This window comes from Melopsittacus undulatus, chromosome 2, assembly GCF_012275295.1.
Source record: "Melopsittacus undulatus isolate bMelUnd1 chromosome 2, bMelUnd1.mat.Z, whole genome shotgun sequence".
In the NCBI taxonomy this organism is placed as follows: Eukaryota; Metazoa; Chordata; class Aves; order Psittaciformes; family Psittaculidae; genus Melopsittacus; species Melopsittacus undulatus.
This window is the reverse complement of record NC_047528.1, coordinates 3,298,090-3,318,078: the sequence shown is the minus strand read 5'-3', so window position 1 is coordinate 3,318,078 and position 19,989 is coordinate 3,298,090. Positions and strand designations below refer to the sequence as shown.

The window sequence follows — 19,989 nt, the reverse complement described above, 5'->3', positions numbered from 1 at the left end:
TGCGATTGGTCAGCGGGGCGGTCTATCCCCGCCCCTCTATAAATAGCCGTGGGGGAGCCCCGCCTTGTTTTCATTCCCCTTGCCGCACGCGGCGGAGGGCAGCCGTCCCCCCCCGCCCCTCGCTGCTCCGCCGGTGCATTGTGGGATACTGGCGGCTCGGCTCGGCAGCGCCCCCTCCCTCCCTCTCCCCCCTCGTTCCCCTCAGCGCCTTCTCCATCCTCAGGTCCAAGATGGCGGCGGCGGCGGCGGCTCCTCCGGCCCCATCTCCGCCTGCCCCTCCTCCGGCGGGCCCGTGCTGCCCGGGCTCCTGGCCTAACTTCGCCGTCGTCTGCTCCTTCCTCGAGCGTTACGGGGCTTTACTGGACCTGCCCGAGCTGCCTTTCCCCGAGCTGGAGCGCGTTCTGCAGCCGCCGCAGGAGCCTGGAGATCAGGGTGAGCGGCCCGGTTACCTCAGCCCACCACCCCCCCACCCACCCACATACACTCTGTATGACCGGTTGAAGATGGGGGACCGCGGTGCTGGGGGTGAAGTAGGGGACTGGGGCTGAAGTAGGGGACTGGGGCTATTCCCCCCCCGCCTCCTCCCGGCCCCGGGGGTGGAGCGCGTTGAGGGAGAGGAGGGGCCTGGGATTCCCGGAGCGGCGCTCCGGGGGGAGGGGAGCCTTCTCCTGCTTTTTTTAGGGGGGGAGCAGCTGTTTGTGTCTATGGGGGAGCTGCCTCCCCGCTGTGGGGCATGGGGAGGAGGTGGAGGGCCTTTCCCCCTCCCTCTTTCCGTCCTCCCCCCTTGACAGTATCGGCTGTGACCCCCCCTTTCCTTCTTTCCCCCCCTTCTTGTTTCCCTGAGTCTGTTCCCGTGCTCCGTGCGGGTGGGATTCCTGCAGAATGGAGGCTAAGCTGAAATAACTATTTTTGTTCACCCTAGCGCTGGCAGTGGGGCTCTTCCATCTCCTCCCCACCCCACAGCTTGGGGGGTTGCTTCTCAGCCTTCCCCCCCCATCCCCGCCCTTCCTATGTGTCCGTTTTGCCTTCACCCCCTAAAGCAAGAAGGACACGCACACACACAAGGCAATGTCCTGATCCTCCTTCAACCCCTCCTCCTTCCCTCTCTGTGGGGTGAGGAATGGGGAGGGGGAGGCACAGAGAAGCCCTGCGCCCTCCCCATGACTGCTGTTGTAGGCCATCTCCTCCCCACCAACAGTCAGCCATTGTGTGCCACCTCCATCCCTCTCTTCTCCTCCCTCTCGTCCCCTCTTGTAGTTGGGGGGGGGCATAATCTGTCTGCTTCCTCCTTCCCCACCGCCACCTGAGCTGTGTGAGGTGGAGGGATGGGTTATACACTCGGCTGTTCCCTTTCAAGCTGCTCCTCCTCCCCTCTCCCCCTCTCTCCAGTAGCAGATTTGGTTGCCAGACTCCTTAATTCCTGCTCCCAGCCATGGATGTGGGAGGGCCCTGTCCAAGCCTGGGGAGGGCTTTATGGAGGCTGCAGCCGGAATATAGAGGGGAAGGTGCTTGTTGCTCTTGGTCTCTTGTCTCTGTTATTGGTTTGGTTGGTGCCTCTGCACTCTTGCCACATAGGGAGACTGTGGAGCTCACGGCGCATGCTCGGCCAGGCCCCATAGAAACTTCCTGCTGCTGGAGAAGCCCAGCTCAGGGCTGCTTTTGGTTCAGCAGCCCCTGCTTTTCCCCCTAAACACACTCATTCTCCCCTCATTTCCCATCCAACCCTGCTTGTCTTCAAGGGGGGAGTGTTTAAATCTGCATGTAAGGACTCCCTTGTATAAAGGAAGTTGGGTTTTGTGCAGAGTGTATTTGTCCTGTCTGTGAGTTCCCAACAGCCAATGCAGAAATACAGTGAAATAGGATTAATGTGTTGTCTCCCCGTGTTGCCCACTGTCTGATCAGTGTGAAACAGACAGCTGAGATCCGCTAACTTCTAAAAACAGGGTTAACTTTCTGGAAAGCAGGTATTTATATTCAGTTCCCCAGCAGCCCTTTATCTCTTACGTTATATAAAGGACGCATTAGGAGCAGCACAGTTTTGTTAACCTGTTGCAAAACTTATTCATAAGCCCCACCAACATGCTTCTTGTTTGAATTGTTAATGAAAATACGTCTTTTAAAGTGATGTCTGTAAAGAAAGCTGATGCTTTTACTCTGTGATGGGATAGGAGTGGGTGTGTAAGAGTAATTTTCTTGTGTGAGCTGCAGTATAAATTCAAATGAAGGTGTGAGATAGTGACCTGTGTTTTAAGATATGCATTTGATTAACAAGTATAATCCTAATGGCTTTCATTGCATGATGTGTGTGTCAGTGGGATAATGATTTCTGCATAACCATGTTCTAAACAGCTTTCCAGTGACTTGGATTATAGAGTTTTCATTATGGGTTGACAAGGGTTTTCTTGGTTACAACTTGGTAAGAAACTCATGGTCCTTGGATTGGGATGCTGGTGGCTGTTACCTGATATCTTACAGTATAGATTGGGTGTATTCCTCATGGACAGAGTAGTGAAACAGGATGTTAGTTAATGTGATCGATTTTTCTTGTATCTAATGTTTGGTATCAAGCATGTTTATGTGCTGTTGATCAGAAATTACAGGGTTTGATGTGACTCTTTGGTAAAGTCATAATACATTGTAGCAACGTGTAATCATGGAATGACAGAATGGTTTGGAAGGGACCTTAAGGCCAGCATTTCATCAGGGTTAGATTTCCACCTTTAAGAACAATTTCTACTTGACAAAAACGTGAGACATTCATTCACAGAATCCCAGATGGGTCTGGGTTGGAAGGAACCTTAAAGCTCATCCAGTTCCAACCCCTGCCACAGGCAGGGACATCTTCCACTGGAGCAGCTGCTCCAAGCCCCTGTGTCCAACCTGGCCTTGAGCACTGCCAGGGATGGGGCAGCCACAGCTTCTCTGGGCACCCTGTGCCAGTGCCTCAGCACCCTCCCAGAGAAGAGCTTCTGCCTAAGAGCTCATCTCGGTCTCCCCTTGGGCAGGTTCAAGCCATTGCCCTTGGCCTGTCCCTACATCCCTTGTCCCAAGCCCCTCTCCAGCTTTCCTGCAGCCCCTTTAGGCACTGGAGCTGCTCTCAGGTCTCCCCTTCAGGAGCCTTCTCTTGTCCAGGCTGCCCCAGCCCAGCTCTCTCAGCCTGGCTCCAGAGCAGAGCTGCTCCAGCCCTCGCAGCAGCTCAATGGCCTCCTCTGGCCTCACTCCAACAGCTCCACATCCCTCTTGTGCTGCTGCCCCAGAGCTGGATCAGGGCTGCAGGGGGGGTCTCCCCAGAGCACAGCAGAGGGGCAGGATCCCCTCCCTGAGCTGCTGCTCACGCTCTGGGGGTGCAGCCCAGCACACGGGGGGTTCTGGGCTCCAGCGCTCACTGGAGCTGGGTCATGGGGAGCTGCTCCTCACCCAGCACCCCAAGTCCTTCTCCACAGGCTGCTCCATCCGGTCTCCCGCAGCCTGGGTTTGTGCTGGGATTGCCCTGACCCAGGGGCATGACCCTGCACTTAGCCTTTGGGAAAACCATGCTTCTGGGATAATGCTTGTCATGACTGGATTTCTCTACATAATATTTACTTCCATTAGTCTTCAAAGTGCTGTTTTTAAGTGTACAAGTCATAGAGTTGCTAAACATTGATTGAAAACTAAAGTGGTCTTTTTTTCTGCTGAACATCTGTTATTTACCAACTGTATGTAGTTTTCCTTGGATAGCAAAAGGGATTTTGATTTCAGTTCTATACAGTTTCACTTTTGATACCAGCATTGCTTGACAGTGGATTTGCATTGACAGTGATACATAAAATCAGAGCAAATAGCTACAGAGCCGATGAAGTGTTTTATTTTCTGATTTTCTTGTATCTGGAGCAACTTTAAATCTCAGTAGAATCCCAGAATCCCAGACTGGTTTGGGTTGGAAGGGACCTTAAAGCTCAGCCAGTTCCAACCCCCTGCCATGGGCAGGGACAACCTTTACTACAGCAGGCTGTTCCAAGCCATGTCCAACCTGGCCCTGAACCCTGCCAGGGATGGGGCAGCCACAGCTCCTCTGGGCACCCTGTGCCAGCGCCTCAGCACCCTCACAGGGAAGAGCTTCTTCCTTGTATCCAACCTAAATCTCCCCTGTTCAAGTTTAAACCCATCACTCCTTGTGCTATCCAGTCTCTCTCCAGCATCCTTATATATATATGTCCTTCACATACTGGAGGACTGCTCTGAAATAATGGCTGTTTCGAGCTCCTCCCCATATTAATTTTGCAATGAAGGAAGGGAATCAATAGTTTGTGGGGTTATTTAACCCCGTTTTGATGTTCAGCAGTTCCAGTATTGGGTTTGGGGTGGTTTTTTGGTCCTGTGTTTTTAAACACTGCCTAGATTGTCTTGTCTCAAGAGTTACTCTTGCCAGAGATCAGTAGAGGTCGTTTTCTTTGTTAGGAGCCTCAAGGAGAACCAGGATCTCATTTGTATGTTGTTCAGTATTTGTAGAACACTCGTATTTTCTTTCCAGTTAATAATTACAGCAAAGAATTTGTCCATTATTAAGGGTATAAGGTATAACTTCCCTTACAGAAGGGGTGCTGTGAGGATGCTGAGCAGATGCTGACAACAAGGAAGCTATCAAGTATTTCTTAGAGGCATTTTAGGTTATTAAGGCTCAGACAGCACTTGAACTTTATTGTATTATCTCTCCTACCTGAGAATTTCAAGACAAACAGCCATAACAGCAGTGCTCAAGAACAACTTCCTGTAGTTGTTTGACAAGTTTTGATATCAAATTAGCCTGTATTAATAGGGGGGTAAATATTTTAACTGTGTGTACACAGGCATGGTCTTGTCTTAAAGTGCACGAACCAATTTGAAATGCTCTTTGGGATTTGGGGGGTGATGTAAATCAGGCTGGAAGAGGAAAAGAGGAATGTGCGGTGTTGAGTTTGCTGTTGAATTGTGGGATCAGCTGGGAGGTGTGAAAATAGGCTGCTTCTGATGAAGGCTTTATGATAAAATAGCTGAACTTCCTGGCTGGTGGCTCATTTGAAAGCTGTCTGGTGAAGATTTGATTTTATGAAGTATACCTTGCCTTTAAGAATGCCATGGCAGTGGGTTGTAACTGAATGAGCTTAAGGTCCTTTCCATCCCAAACCATTGTGTGAGCCTATGGTGATTCTTGCTGTATGTACAGTGTTGTGACTTGGTTTACAGTGATAATGGTCTTCTTGAGAGAGACCAGAGTTGAGTGTCTGTCAAGATGGTGATGGGGTTAACCCAGAATTTGGTTGTTGAGATGCTTCAGAAAGTCAAGTGTTTCATGTGGGATTTCTTTAAAGAGTAACTGTCACGGTCAACTCAGCCCCACAGAGCAGTTTGTTTGCTTTCCCCTGGTGGGGTGTGGAAGAGGATTGGAAAGGTAAAAGTAGGAACCTGTGGGTTGAGATACAGTTTAACAGGTAAAGCAAAAGCAAACCAAGGGATTCATCCACTACTTCCCATGACAGGCAGGTGTTCAGCTGTCTGCAGGACAGCAGGTCTCCATCACGCGTAGTGGTGCCTTGGGAAGGCAAACACCATCACTCCCAACATCCCCCTCCCTTCCTTTTCCTCCAGCTTTATATGCTGAGCTGTCATCCTATGGTGTGGATATCCCTGGGGTCAGTTGGGGTCAGCTGTCCTGGCTTTGTCCCCTCCCAACTCCTTGTGCATCCCCAACCCACTCACTGATGGCGTAGTAAGGAGCAGGAAAGGCCTTGGCTCTGTGTAAGCACTGCTTCATAGCAGCAAAAACATCCCTGTGTGATCAACACTATTCCCAGCACAGATCCAAACCATAGCCCCATACCAGCTACTGTGGAGAAAATTAACTCTATCTCAGCCAAAACCACATTTTCCACCCCTTATTCCATGCCACCTCATGCTTAAGTCCTGTACTCTCCAGTACATCATCACAAACTGCCACCTTTTCCATCCTTTGATCTAATACATATATCTTTGCCTTAGTTTATGTGTCACCCCTTAAAATGTCTGTAAAATGTCCACTGAGTTAATTCACCCTATGACTTTAGGCTCCATCTCCTGTTATAGTAATTCCTATAACATGCAACTCAAATCCTGGTTTACAACAATTCAGAGGTATTTCCATTGCAGTCTCCATCCCTAGCCCCTTTGGCTCAGGCTGTAGGGTTTAACATTGTAATGAACTCCTCCCCTTGCCCCTGCTTCAGCTTGCACTTGTTTTCAGCCAAGGATGCCAAGGAATGTACCAACCAAGCTACTTGCTTGCTTGCTACCTTCTCCAGTGTGGACTTACCCTTGGCCACAGTCCCTTCAGAGGTCCACCTAGTGCACCACACATAACCATGGCCACAGATGCTTTGAGATATACCTGCTCTGGAGTGGACTCATCCACAGCTTCAGGGTGTCCTGCTCCCAGGTGAACTCACCTACAGGTGACAGTCCCTTTGACTGGAGTTGACACTGGAGTTCCAGCCTGCCAAGTACAGCAGCACAGGCACAGCAGCCATGCCCTGGCCATCTGCCAGCCCAGGCACATGGCCACTGCTGTTACCAAGTGTTCCCAGGCAGAGCAGAGTGAGATGAGCACCACTACAGCAAACAGCAAAGCAAAAAACACTTGACTTGAATTTACAGCAAGGCAATTGAGCCCCATGGCAAGCAAGGAGCCTGCAAGTTAATAGCTGAACAGGAAGAACAGCTATAAATATGAACTAGAACATTCTAATCAGACCTGTCTTTAGCCCAAACCCTTCAAGCCCCATGTTGGGTGCCAGAAAGGATGGTTGTGGTTTAACCCCAGCTGGCAGCTCAGCCCCACAGAGCAGCTTATTCACTCTTCCTCATGGGATGGGGGAGAGCATCGGAAGGGTAAAAGTGAGGAAACTCATGGGTTGAGATAGAGACAGTTTAACAGGTAAAGCGAAAGCAAAACAAGGGATTCATCCACCACTTCCCATGGTCAGGCAGGTGTTCAGCCATCTCCAGGACAGCTGAGCTCCATCACATGTAATGGTGACTTGGGAAGACAAACACTATTGCTCCTAACATCCTCCCTTTCCTTCTTCTTCCCCCAAGCTTTGTGTGCTGAGCTGACATCCTATGGTGTGGGATATCCCTTGGGTCAGTTGGGGTCAGCTGTCCTGGCTGTGTCCCTTCCCAACTTGCTGATGGGGTGGTGTGATGAAGAGGAAAGGCCTTGACTCTGTGTGAGCACTGCTCAGCCATAGCTAAAACATCCCTGTGTGATCAGCACAATTCCCAGCAGATCCTAACCAGCCCCATACCAGCTACTATGAAGAAAATTATCTCTACCCCAGCCAAAACCATCACAGCAACCCAATATATGATTATAAGTGGAACTTTGGAGAGCTGGGAGATGTCCTTGCTTCCGTATTACTGTACTTTCAGTTGCAAACCTGAGGTACCAATACAGATCATCCTACAGTGTGCCTCAGTGCTGTTCTCTCTACCAAAGGCAAAACTGGCCAAACTGGACCAAACCAGCACAGGAAACCAATACTTTTTCTCCTTGTTCTAACAAAAATACTGTCTTTTAACTAAGAGATTTTACTTGCAACATTCTGAATAGTAGATGTATGTGATGGAGGGGAGCAAGAGCTACATCTGTATTTAGGGCTGTGTTTAAGGACCCATGGTATCAAATCCCACCTCATTTGTGTTGGTAAATAGCTGGAGAATTGGTGTAAATGTTAATTAAGCACTTGGTCTCTTGTAACTGAAAATATTACTCCAGTGTTCAGCTTGCACAGCAGAGATCTGATTTTACACATGACTACACAAACCACTTGCTCTTTGCCAGTTCCCCAGTATGTGAATGGGGGAACATCTCCTGGAGGTGATGGCATCTTCCAAAGGGTGTGGGGCTATGTTAGCTCAGCAGGGTCGGTTGTATTTGTTGGTTACATCTATGTATGCTTTACGTATTCTTTCTGCCATATAACAATCCAGCATCAAAATCTTGCTGGTAATGATGGTGCTAAAGGTGGTCATGAAAACATGGGGTGTGTTTTGGTTGGGGTTTCCAGTCTGAGGCACTCTTCCATATTCCCACTACAGCTTAAGCATCTTTATCTCCTTCGACTCTTTACAATCATCCTGCCAGACCCAGGGTAGAAGATTTTAACTTGATTACAGCATGATAGGACAAGGGGTGATGGGTTCAAACTGAAACAGGGGAAATTCAGGTTAGATAGAAGGAAGAAGGTCTTCCCTGTGAAGGTGCCCAAAGAAGTGGTAAATGCTCCATCCCTAGTGATGTTCAAGGCCAGGCTGGACAGAGCCTAGGGCGACATGGTCTAGTGTGAGGTGTCTCTGCCCATGGCAGGGGGTTGGAACTGGATGATCTTAAGGTTCTTTCCAACCCAAACCATTCTGTCATCCCGTGATTCTGTGAATGTGTTGTGTTTGGTTGGAATTTGATCATAAAACCACTCTTCACATGTTGGCTTCTATTGAAGCGTTGAATAAAAGGACCTGATGACATGCAGATGGCAGTAGGTCCATTTTGGTAAAGCTTTTCTCCCCTTTCCCTCCTCTGTCTTTATCATGAACTGAGCATAAAGGCTTGTGGAAACCCCAAGGAAACCATTTATAATTTCTTTAGGTTATTTCAGTAGAGAATACCTGAAACTGAAAAATATATAGTCTTTGGAACTTCAAAACAGTTAAGTCTATATCTTGTAGACCTCTAACATCAGCTCTCCCTTTGAGTGAGTTAAACTGCTGAAGCCACTTGTTCCAGTGAGTTATGTCAGGCATTTTTGTTGGCATTGCAATACCTGGAAAGCTTTACAGCATTAAGTTTGAGGGTTCTCACCATTCTCTGAAGACATTAACAATGAATATTGACTTAAACTGCTGTTGAGTATCTGTATGGGAAAGACATACCTGCAGCTTTGAGCTGCTTAAAATAGCGAGCAAAAGCCAACTGCGTCTAATGACAAGGAGTTGGACAGACTTTCAAGCTTAAGATTAGATATGTTTCTAAAGAAGAAGGTAGAGAAGCAGGGTTGTATGCTAGTGTAATTGATTTTTCTTGTGTTTAATGTATGGTATCAAGCATATTTGTATACTGCTGATCACAAGTTACAGGGTTTGATGTGACTCTTTGGTACAGTCATAAGTTGTTGCAGTAATGTGTAATGACAGAGTCATGGAATGGTTTGTGTTGGAAGGGACCTTAAAGCTCATCCAGTTCCAGACCTCTGCCACAGACAGGGACAACTTCCACTAGGGCAGCTTGCTCCAAGCCTTATTTCAGGACAAGAGTACAAGAACCTGGAATGCTGGTGGAAATTCTTCTGGTCAGGGTGAGATGATGTTTACTGAAGAAGCCTCAGACTGTGTTGTGGTGTATTTGTATCAGAGAACTTTCTAACCATCAAAGTGAGTCCTATGTGACACCATCATCACACCTAAGCTGGAGGTTGTGGTTTGGCCAACAGTCCTTGTTCTTGGACTTGGCCACCTTCAGTGGGCTGCAGAAGCTGAGGAATAGCCTCTTGTTTGAGGTTATTTCCACGTAGCATTGTCTGGTGTAATAACAGTTAGATAGATATGTGTGTGCAGTTATTAGTGCCTTCTGCCTTGTACAGCCACTTCTGAGGCTGTCTTGAAGGTGATATTAAGAATAGCTTCTTTATGGCCTGAGAAGACCTTCTAGAAGACACATAGTATTGTTGATGAAGATTAAAACAGAACAACTATTTGTGATGTTTCTGTGCTCTGCAGTAGCTGATAAACTGCATCCCTCAAGCAGAAACCTGGTAGCTTTGAGGAGGGTAAAGAGAACCTCCTTAGTGACTTGGTGATATCCAGCTGGAGGCAGAAGACAATGACAGAAAGACTTCCTTTGTGTAGTGTGAAGGAGAGGATGGGAGCTACTGAAGGACTGAGCTGGCAAACAGAGGCAGAGAATGGAAAGGTGATGAATAAATCATAGAATCCCAGCCTGGTTTGGTTTGGAAATGACCTTAAGATCATCCAGTTCCAACCACCCTGCCATGGGCAGGGACACCTTCCACAGGTTGTTCCAAGACCCTTTTAACCTGGCCTTGAACACTGCCAGGAGTGGAGCATTCACCACTTCTCTGGGCAGCCTATTCCAGTGCCTCACTACCCTCACAGTAAAGAACTTCTTCCTTAGATCTAACCTAAATCTCCCCTGTTTCAGTCTGAACCCATCACCCCTTGTCCTATCACTGCAGTCCCTGATGAAGAGTCCCTCTCCAGCATCCTTGGAGCCCCCTTCAGACACTGGAAGCTGCTCTGAGGTCTCCACGCAGCTTCTCTTCTCCAGGCTCAACAGCCCCAACATTCTCACCCTGTGTCCATAAGGGAGGTGCTCCAGCCCCTGCTCATCCTCGTGGCCTCCTCTGGTCTTGCTCCAAGAGCTCCATGTCCATCATCTTTATCCTGTCTCAAATCATTGAGAAACAATAAAACTCACACAAAGATGTGTTATGTTCTTTGTTACTTCCAACCTTGCAGGAAGAGCACAGTTTCTTCCAGTTGTGGAATAGCAAGATCTGTGGCCATTTATAACACTAAGGTGATCTTTCCTCCTTATTTCATTACTCCTTCTCCTCTCCCTCCTTCTCCCCAAATCGATGAACCCTCCTTTGCTTCAGTTGTTCTACATTTTAGCTTTAATGAGTACTTAGTACCTTCTAGCATTTGTCTCTCATATATGCAGCGTGCCATCAGCCTGAGAGAGTTATTTCTCTTCCCCAGAGCCAAACAAAGCTCTTGGAGCTCAAGCAGCAGAGAATTTCTCTGAACTACAATAGAAATAGTGACCCTGTTGATGTCTGTAATGGTCTGGGGAAAACAAACCATTTCTCAAAATGAGGGAAGGGCTGTTTCTAAAGACTCCTGTGTTTCAGCAGCTGTGCTTTAGCATTTGATTTCTTTCCATTACGATAATTCAGGTATTGTAGTACCTTAGAGAAAAGCATTAAACTCCCAGGCTAAAGTGATACTTGAAGAACTGATAACAAGCAATCAGTCCTAGCCTTAAAAATCCCTTTTTCCCAGAAAGTTGGGGTTATCAGCATGAAGCTCTGTGGCTTTTTTTGCTTGTTTTAAGTTCTTTTTTCCTATCCTAACAGTTGTGGTTGGCAAAATCCTGACCCAGCAGTTCACCAAATGAAATTTGCCTCTGAGTAGTCACTTGATTTCCTCCTCCACTCAGTGTCCCTCTGGTGCTGCTCTGGCTGTTTTCCAGCTCATCTCCAGCTTATCTGGTAGCACAAGTACCAGGACACGTTTACTGCTTTTTAGTATTAATGACTCCCAGGATTAGAATGGTTTCCTCCTGAGAACAAGTTGGGATGCTTCACAGAAGGCATATTCATTAGTGGGTGATAGAAGTATGGAAGTCTTAGTTTGATCCCAGAGCTTGTGGTGTGGTGTTCTTGGAGTTAGCAGCAGTGTAAGAAAGCATCCATGGTGAGAGCTACATGGTAAACCCCTGGTGAAATGCAGGCAATAAAGATGAAACATGATAAAACTTTGATGTTAGGAAATGATGTGCTGGAGCAGCTGATGATGTGGAAGGATGCTGAGCAGCCAGGGTTAGATCCTCTGCTGAAAAAGCCCAGAAATACAGCTGGGAAAAATACCCAAACTTGTGTTGGAGCACAGGAGTGGAACACAGTGAGTATCACATATTAGAGTTGAACAAAGATTTAAGGAATCAGAAGCAAGGAGCTTTTACATCTGGTTTTGGTCAACTTTATGAAATTGTAATTTCATAGGTATGTTATTCTCCAGAGAAAAATCTTCTGCTCTGAAGTATGGGTAGGTGGTTCCTCCTTGACAGATACAAAGTCTTGCAGGAGGTCACAGATTAAAGTGGCTGACTTGTGTTCCACAGCTCTATTACCTGATGTAACCAAAAATGGAACTCTCATGCCCAGCCCTTCTTTGGTATTATTCTTTGTGGCAGGAGGGACCAGGTGAGACATGGAGTCTGGTTTGAGCCATTTCAGTCTTCAGCCCAACTTGTTAATGCAAACTGATGTTGCCAGTGGTCTGTGTTCATGCTGTTGATGTTAAGTTAGGACCAGCTGAGGAGTGGATTTGCTTTCTGCACACCCCTGACAACCCTTCCTGGCACAGGGTGAGAGGAGCTTTGAGGAGTGCATCACCCAACCACTGGACATGAGTCAGCATCCAAAGTGGCCATGGGTTGAGAGGGGAAGCAGCATCAGAAACCTGAAAGTGATGAACCAATACAAACTGGGTAAAGTTGGGTATTGGTCATTGTGGTATAAATGAAGTGGAATTCTTAACTGTTAATTATTCTTTTGATGGGATGGGCAATCTTAATTGCCAAGAAAACAGGAAGGAGCTCACAGAGTGGTTAAGGCTGGAAGGTACCGTTGGGGATCATCAAGTCCAAGCTCCCTGCTCAAGCAGGATCATGTAGAGCACATTGCTCAGGCTTATGTCAGATGGTTCGTGGATATCTCTAGGGAAGAAGGCTCCAGGAATGAGTTGGTTTAAAAAAGCTCAAGGTGAAAGATGGCAAATGCAGCCTCAGGGGAAGCACTGCTGTGGAGAAAATAGAATCCCAGAAGGGTTTGAGTTGGAAGGGACCTTAAAGCTCATCCAGTTCCAACCCCCTGCCACAGGCAGGGACCCCTTCCACTGGAGCAGCTGCTCCAAGCCCCTGTGTCCAACCTGGCCTTGAGCACTGCCAGGGATGGGGTGGCCACAGCTTCTCTGGGCACCCTGTGCCAGTGGCTCTAATAGTGTTGAGAATGGGCAACAAAACTGCAAGTGATAGCAAGTGATGAGTGATTAATAAGTGTGCATTAGAAGGGAAAATGTTCATGATGAACACATCCCAGGGTATTTAAAATTAGCTGTTAGCTCAACAATATAGAATCAGAGAATAGAAACAAAGAATCAACTGAGTTGGAAGAGACCTTTAAGACCATCAGGTCCAGCTGTTCCCTAGCACTGCCCAGGCCACCCCTGCCCCATGGCACTGAGGCCTCGTCTCCACAGGCTGTGAACCCTTGCAGGGCCGGTGCCTGCAGCCCTGCCCTGGGCAGCCTGTTCCAATGCCTGAGCACCCTGTGGGGCAGGAATTGTTCCTCAGCTCCATCTAAACCTGCCCTGGTGCAGCTTGAGGCCGGTTCCTCTTGTCCCATCCCTTGTTCCTTGGGAGCAGAGCCCAGCCCCTCCTGGCTCCATCCTCCTGGCAGGCACTTGTAGGGAGCCATCAGGTCCCCCTGAGCCTTCTCATTATTAACACGCAGTGGGCATTTAAAAACCAACACAACACCAGATAGCACAAAGATGGGCTGAGAATCACAGTAACACTTGGGATATTTAATTTCAGGCATGCGTGTCTACCTCTCATTTTGGTGATTGCTCATTTACCTTCAGCTTGATTTTAGTGCTCGGCTGTGGCAGCTCCTTGCAAGGCTGTGCAGACAGATCAGGAGACTGAGGAAGACTGCATGAAGTTCTAAAGTAGGGTGCTGTTAGCTTCAGAAGAGGTTTTTCAAGTGCACAGACAGGGCTGCTGGAGATTTGCATTCCTTTTGTATTGTAAAACCTGAAAAATGGCACAATGAATGAAATTTGAAAGTAATTCAGTTTTCAATGCTTTTCACATGTTCCATAATTACAATTGATTGCTGCAAATTATAACGGAGGCCAGAGCTCAGAAAGATTTAGACACTAATGAATGGTGACTTGTCGTGAAAATATTGAAATAAAAAAATAAGAGCATGAAGTTTCTTCTTTCTGTGTTAAGCTGAGACTCTCACTAAAAAGAGGATTTAAAGCTTACCCCAAGGGTGGGTAATTTCATATGTGTGCTGTGGGGTTTTGTTACCTTCTGACAGAGGCACAGGGTGCCCAGAGAAGCTGTAGCTGCCCCATCCCTGGCAGTACTCGAGGCCAGGTTGGACACGGGCTTGGAGCAGCTGCTCCAGTGGAAGGGGTCCCTGCTCATGGCAGGGGTTGGAGCTGGAAGAGCTTTAAGGTCTCTTATAACCCTCATGATTCTGTGGTGCAGCCTTTGCTCCCCCTGTGAAGCTGCAACAGCCCCAAAGTTATAACCGTTTCTTGCAATTAAAAGAATTATGTTGATGGGGTGGGTGTTTTAATGGTGTTAACAGGTCAAAACATGAGTCTGCTCATAGGAGTTTATACTACAGTGTTGGATGCTTCAAGGAATGAAACTTCATTGAATCCCCACCCTATATGAGATGCAGGTATCAGCTCACAAGAGGACAAATGGAGTTTGCTTTTTCTTTAAGTCGAAATAAGTCTTTGTTTTAGACCTAAGCTTAAAGTTGGTCAAGACCCACACTGTGTTTTCATGGACTACTTTATCAGGCAATTCTGCTTGACAGTCTTTTTCCTTTCCTGGAATACTGTGGTCAGTTTTGGTCCTGCTGCACAAAACAGATGGGGATGGTGTGGGGAGGGTCCAGAGAAGAGCCACAAAGATGATCCCAGGGCTGGGCAGTGTGTGAGGAAAAGCTGAGAGAGCTGGGACTGTTCAGCCTGGAGAAGGCTCAGGGGGATCTGATCCCCATGTGCCAGTAGTTAAAGGGAGGCTGCAAAGAAGATGGAGACTCCCTTTTGACAAGGAGTCCCATGGAAAAGACAAAGGGTGATGGGTACAAGTTATTGCTGGGGAGATTCCAGTTGGACACAAGAGGGAAATGTTCCACACTGAGAATAACCAGCCCCTGGAATAATCTCTCCAGGGAAGTGGTGACTCCCTAGCATTGGGCACTGTTAAGACTGGGCTGGACAGGGTGCTTGGGATATCGTGTCTAGGTCATGCTTTGCCTGGAGAGGTTGAAGCAGATGATCGCTGAGGCCCCTTCCAACCTGGGATTCTGGGATTCTTACCTTTCTATTCACACTTGCTTTGTGGGGTTCTGAAGAAATACTGGAGGCAAGGCTGCTGATAGCTGTGGAACTATTTAAAAGAAGCCTCAAGTTCTTCTGCTAATTGGATTAAACTTGTAAATGTTTTGGGTTGGGATCAGGAATTCAGCTGGAGAATGACTTCCATCCAGCTGTGACTTCCATGGAAATCTTTGTCAGCTGCTGGAACTGTTCCTCTCTTACCAGTTTGCCCAAGGCCCTAAACCCTTGTGTGGTTCTTTCTGGATAACTGAGATCGTACATGTTCTACATTTCATTTTCACTGCTGATCTGTTAATGAACTGATCCTACCTTAGACAGGTCTCCACGCAGCTTCTCCTCCAGGCTGAGCAGCCCCAGTGTTCTCAGCCTGGCTCCATACAGGAGCTGCTCCAGCCCCTGCTCATCCTCGTGGCCTCCTCTGGACTTGTTCCAACAGTTCCGTGTCCTTCTTATGTTGAGGACACCAGAACTGCACACAATGCTCCAGGTGAGGTCTCACCAGAGCAGAGCAGAGGGGCAGGATCACCTCCTTCGCCCTGCTGGTCATGCTCCTTTGGATGCAGCCCAGGATACGGTTGCTTTCTGGGCTGTGAGCACACACTGCAGCCGGCTCATGTTCAGTTTCTCATTGACCAACACCCCTAAGTCCTTCTCCTTGGGCTGCTCTGAATCTCTTCTCTGCTCAACCTGTAGCTGTGCCTGGGATTGCTCCGACCCAGGTGTAGGACCTTGCACTTGTCATGGTTAAACTTCATGAGGTTGGCATCAGCCCACCTCACAAGTGTGTCAAGGTCCCTCTAGATGGCATTCCTTCCCTCTGGCGGATCAACCAAACCACACAGCTTGGTGTCATTGGCAAACTTGCTGAGGGCACTCAATCCCACTGTCCATGTCGGCGACAAAGATATTAAACAAGAACAAGTGTAACAGAACGTGTGCTCCCTCACTTGAAGTTAAATGCTGCCATGCTTAGAGATTTGAGTCTGCCTGCCAGAAATGACTGTGCATGGATAAACCTTGTGAACTAAGGTCAGCTCTACAAGGGTAGTTGTGATAAGGAGCAGAAGAGCTTAGGTAACAGCTTAGGAATGAGGTGCATCCTGCACTGCATCAAAATTAGTGTGGGCAGTAGATCGAAGGAAGTGATCCTCCCCCATTGCTCTCATGATACCTCACTTGCAGCACTGTGTACAGTTCTGGTGTCCTCAATGTAAGAAGGACATGGAACTGTTGGAACAAGTCCAGAGGAGGCCACGAGGATGCTCAGGGGCTGGAGCAGCTCCTGTATGGAGACAGGCTGAGAAAGTTGGGGCTGTTGAGCATGGAGAAGAGAAGCTGCGTGGAGACCTCAGAGCAGCTTCAGTGTCTGAAGGGGGCTACAAGGATGCTGGAGAGGGGCTCTTTGTCAGGGATTGCAGTGATAGGACAAGGGGTGATGGGTTCAGACTGAAACAGGAGATTTAGGTTAGATATAAGGCAGAAGCTGTTCCCTGGGAGGGTGCTGAGGCGCTGGCACAGGGTGCCCAGAGAAGCTGTGGCTGCCCCATCCCTGGCAGTGTTCAAGGCCAGGTTGGACACAGGGGCTTGGAGCAGCTGCTCCAGTGGAAGGGGTCCCTGCCCATGGCAGGGATTGGAACTGGATGAGCTTTAAGGTCCTTCCTATCCAAACCACTCTGTGATTCTGTGACTTGTGGCAGAGCAATGGGACTTCATTACAACTTTGACAAACAGGTGATAAATTGTAACTATTTGAAAATAATCTCTCAGCTAAAATCAGGGCTGTGTTTTAGGGTCACATCCTGCTTGCTGCAAGGGCCCATGCAGTGAAGTCTGCAGCTCTCATAGCAAGGTCTCTTAGGTTGGCAACACAACTTACTGCATGGTTCAGAAAAGGCTTTTAGGTCCCAGATTCAAGCACTGTCCGTGTTGGTCACAGCTCATTCGCATGTGGCAGGGAATGATGTGGTGTGATGATATCCCTGCATGGGGATGGGTTTATCAGCATGATTCAAGTCTTAAGGTTGCTGAATAGTGTGCAGTGGCATGTGCTCTGGGTGGTCCAGGTAAGCAGAGACTCTTCTGATAGGCATGTAATCACCTTAGTGATACACTTTGATATGGGTATGAAAATGGTGTAGCTGCTGAGCATGCAGATTTCAAAGTACTTCGCTGGGATAACAGTGTCATTTCCATGTGAGCATGGTTTGTTTTTCCATGCCTGCCAAAATCTTTCTAGGAACAGGATATAAAAGTGCTACTTGGTGACTTGTTCTCTCTGTTTTGATCTGGGATTTGATGACAACATGTTTGATTGCTCTTTTCATTCACTCCAGAGCCAGAGCCGTTACATTTTTATCCCTTTCCTGTGTGTCTTTTATGGGCACACAACTTGGGAGGATGATGTACTCATCAAGTGACTCAGCTAGAAAATAAGCTCCTGAAACTGTCCTTTAGAACGGAACTCCTGCTCTTTCTTGCTGGGAAACACTACAGACGTCAAATCCTTCAGGTTCTTTCTATGCCAAGCTTCCTGTGTGAATGTGGGATTCCTTGTCAAAGCTATCAGAGGGCCACTTCAGCTTCTTGCCTGGTCCTTACTAGAGGTTTTGGCCTTCCATGTAGTTATGCTGAGTTTATACCAAGGCCATCGTATGCTGGAGGGAAGGGATGGGATCAAGAAGGGTTGGACGGGCTGGAGAGGTGGGATTGTGTGAACCTCATGGAGCTCAACAAGGTTGCCCCTGGGTTGGGGAAATCCCAGCACAAACCCAGGCTGTGGGAGACCAGATGGAGCAGCCTGAGGAGCAGGACTTGGGGTGTTGGGTGAGGAGCAGCTCCCCATGACCCGGCTTCAGTGAGCGCTGGAGCCCAGAACCCCCCCGTGTGCTGGGCTGCACCCCCAGAGCATGAGCAGCAGCTCAGAGAGGGGATCCTGCCCCTCTGCTGTGCTCTGGGGAGACCTGAGAGCAGCTCCAGTGCCTAAAGGGGCTGCAGGAAAGATGGAGAGGGGCTTGGGACAAGGGATGTAAGGCCAGGCCAAGGGGAATGGCTTGAACCTGCCCAAGAGAGGGGAGACTGAGCTGAGCTCTTAGGCAGAAGCTGTTCCCTGGGAGGGTGCTGAGGCGCTGGCACAGGGTGCCCAGAGAAGCTGTGGCTGCCCCATCCCTGGCAGTGCTCAAGGCCAGGTTGGACACAGGGGCTTGGAGCAACCTGCTCCAGTGGAAGGGGTCCCTGCCCGTGGCAGGGGTTGGAGCTGGATGAGCTTTATAGTCTCCTCCAACCCAAACCATTCTGTGATTCTTTGCTCTTCCCCTCTGTATCCAGCACTCCAGCTCTCTGATATGTAGGTTTTCATTTGTAATCACTTTCCAAATACCAAGTTCCCCCAGTCCTCCCTCTAGCCCCAGGGCTCTTTGTCACCTGCACATTCTGGTTTTGTGCTCCTTCAGTTCAGTCCTGTTTCAGTGAGTATTCAGCTGTGAAACTGTTCATTTTGGCAGGGAGAGTAAGTAGAGGTGAAACAGGATCATGGTTCTTTGGAAGGTGTTAATGGGTGTCCACAATCAGGTCTCTAATCTGTGGTTGTGCAGGTGTTGAATTTACAGGTTTTCTAAGCAGGTGCTGGGTTTTCCATGTGTTCACACTTCAGTTCAATTTTAAACCATTCCCAGATTTCTTGGAAATGGGACTGCTGCATGGGACATTCCCTGGAATGCTGCAGTACCTGGAATAGTGCTCAAAGGGTGTTGGACCAGGTTACATAAGAGCTAACCTTCAGGGAAGTGCAGGATTCAAATTGGCTGAACTCCACCAGAAGCCTTATCATGGTACCTATAGTGACTCATCCCATCTGACTCAGGCTTCTTCCTAGGAAAGGCTGTATTTGAGTATCTAACAGATGGCACCATGGTGTGGTTGTATCTGATACTCTGAAACAGCTTTTCTTTACAAGTAGTGCTTGTGTGTGTTATTGTCCCTTAGCACAATGTCCTGGTGTTTTCTCCACCACTTAAGTGTAGTCTCCCAAGGTTTTAGGGAGCTGCTGTGTTACAATCCAGAGCTGAAGGTTTCATGTCAGTTTGAGAAGATCACTCAGCTTTAGAGGGGTTTACGTACTTCCATCACACTGTTTTGACCACAACCTTTGCAGAATGGCTCTTGGGCAAGAAAGGTTCTATGTGTTGTTCCTTCCCTTCTGTGAGATCTAAAAGAAGGCACAATGTGATGAGGTTCTCACAACAGTCCCTGAAGTGAGTGATGCAGGTCCCACTGGAACAAGGATGATACTTCACAAAGGAGATGTAAGTCTGTTTGATTTAAACGACTCAACCCCAAAGCAGTTACATCTCCCATTTGTTATCTTTGGTGTGTTACAAGTTGGATTGGAAGTGTTGTAAAAATGATCCTTCTTGTGTCCCACTTCAGTGAACTCTTGTCAGGAATTCTCTCTGTATCCTGAACAAAAGTAAGTTAAAGTTATGCACGTTCAGTGTTAGGCAGTGTTCAAGGCCAGGCTGGATGGGGCTTGGAGCAAGCTGCTCTAGTGGAAGGAGTCCCTGCCTGTAGCACAGGTTGGAACTGGGTGAGTTTTAAGGTCCCTCCATCCCAAACCAGTCTGGGATTCAATGATGGAAACACAAAGGTGAATTTAAGTTAAATATTGAATAGATACTCAAATATTGAATGTACACAGATACTCCAATATTGAATAGAACAGTAAAAGAAATGGCATCTCAGTAACACTTAGTGTCCCAGCTCTTTATTCTGTGTCAAGAAATGCTCATGAACCATCAGAAAAGGCATCATAAATTATATGATCATAAACTATGATCATAAAAGTTCTTGGGTTTACAGCTTTGAATGTGTGTGCAGAGTGATGGAAATGCCTTGAAAATAAAGATACATGCAAAGAGCAGAGAAAGATACTTGAAAAGTTCATTTCTTCAAGCTTCTCAACAGATGACAAAGGAGGATGCTCATGGCAGTGGGCACATAGAGTTGCATTAGTAGTAACTGGGTTTGTGTTTTTCAAAGGTCATGCTGCTCGCT

At 47.9% G+C, this 19,989-nt stretch overlaps 1 protein-coding gene across 1 annotated transcript in view; it reads left to right on the top strand.

Annotated features, from left to right (window-relative positions):
• The first annotated feature begins 220 nt into the window (after positions 1–220).
• Positions 221–19,989, top strand: part of RSF1 (remodeling and spacing factor 1) — a 59,165-nt gene continuing 39,396 nt past the window's right edge. Inside the window, exon 1 of the mRNA XM_034072733.1 lies at positions 221–432. Coding sequence (XP_033928624.1) covers positions 231–432 — 202 coding nt within the window. The 5' untranslated portion in view covers positions 221–230. The remainder of the gene's footprint in view (positions 433–19,989) is intronic.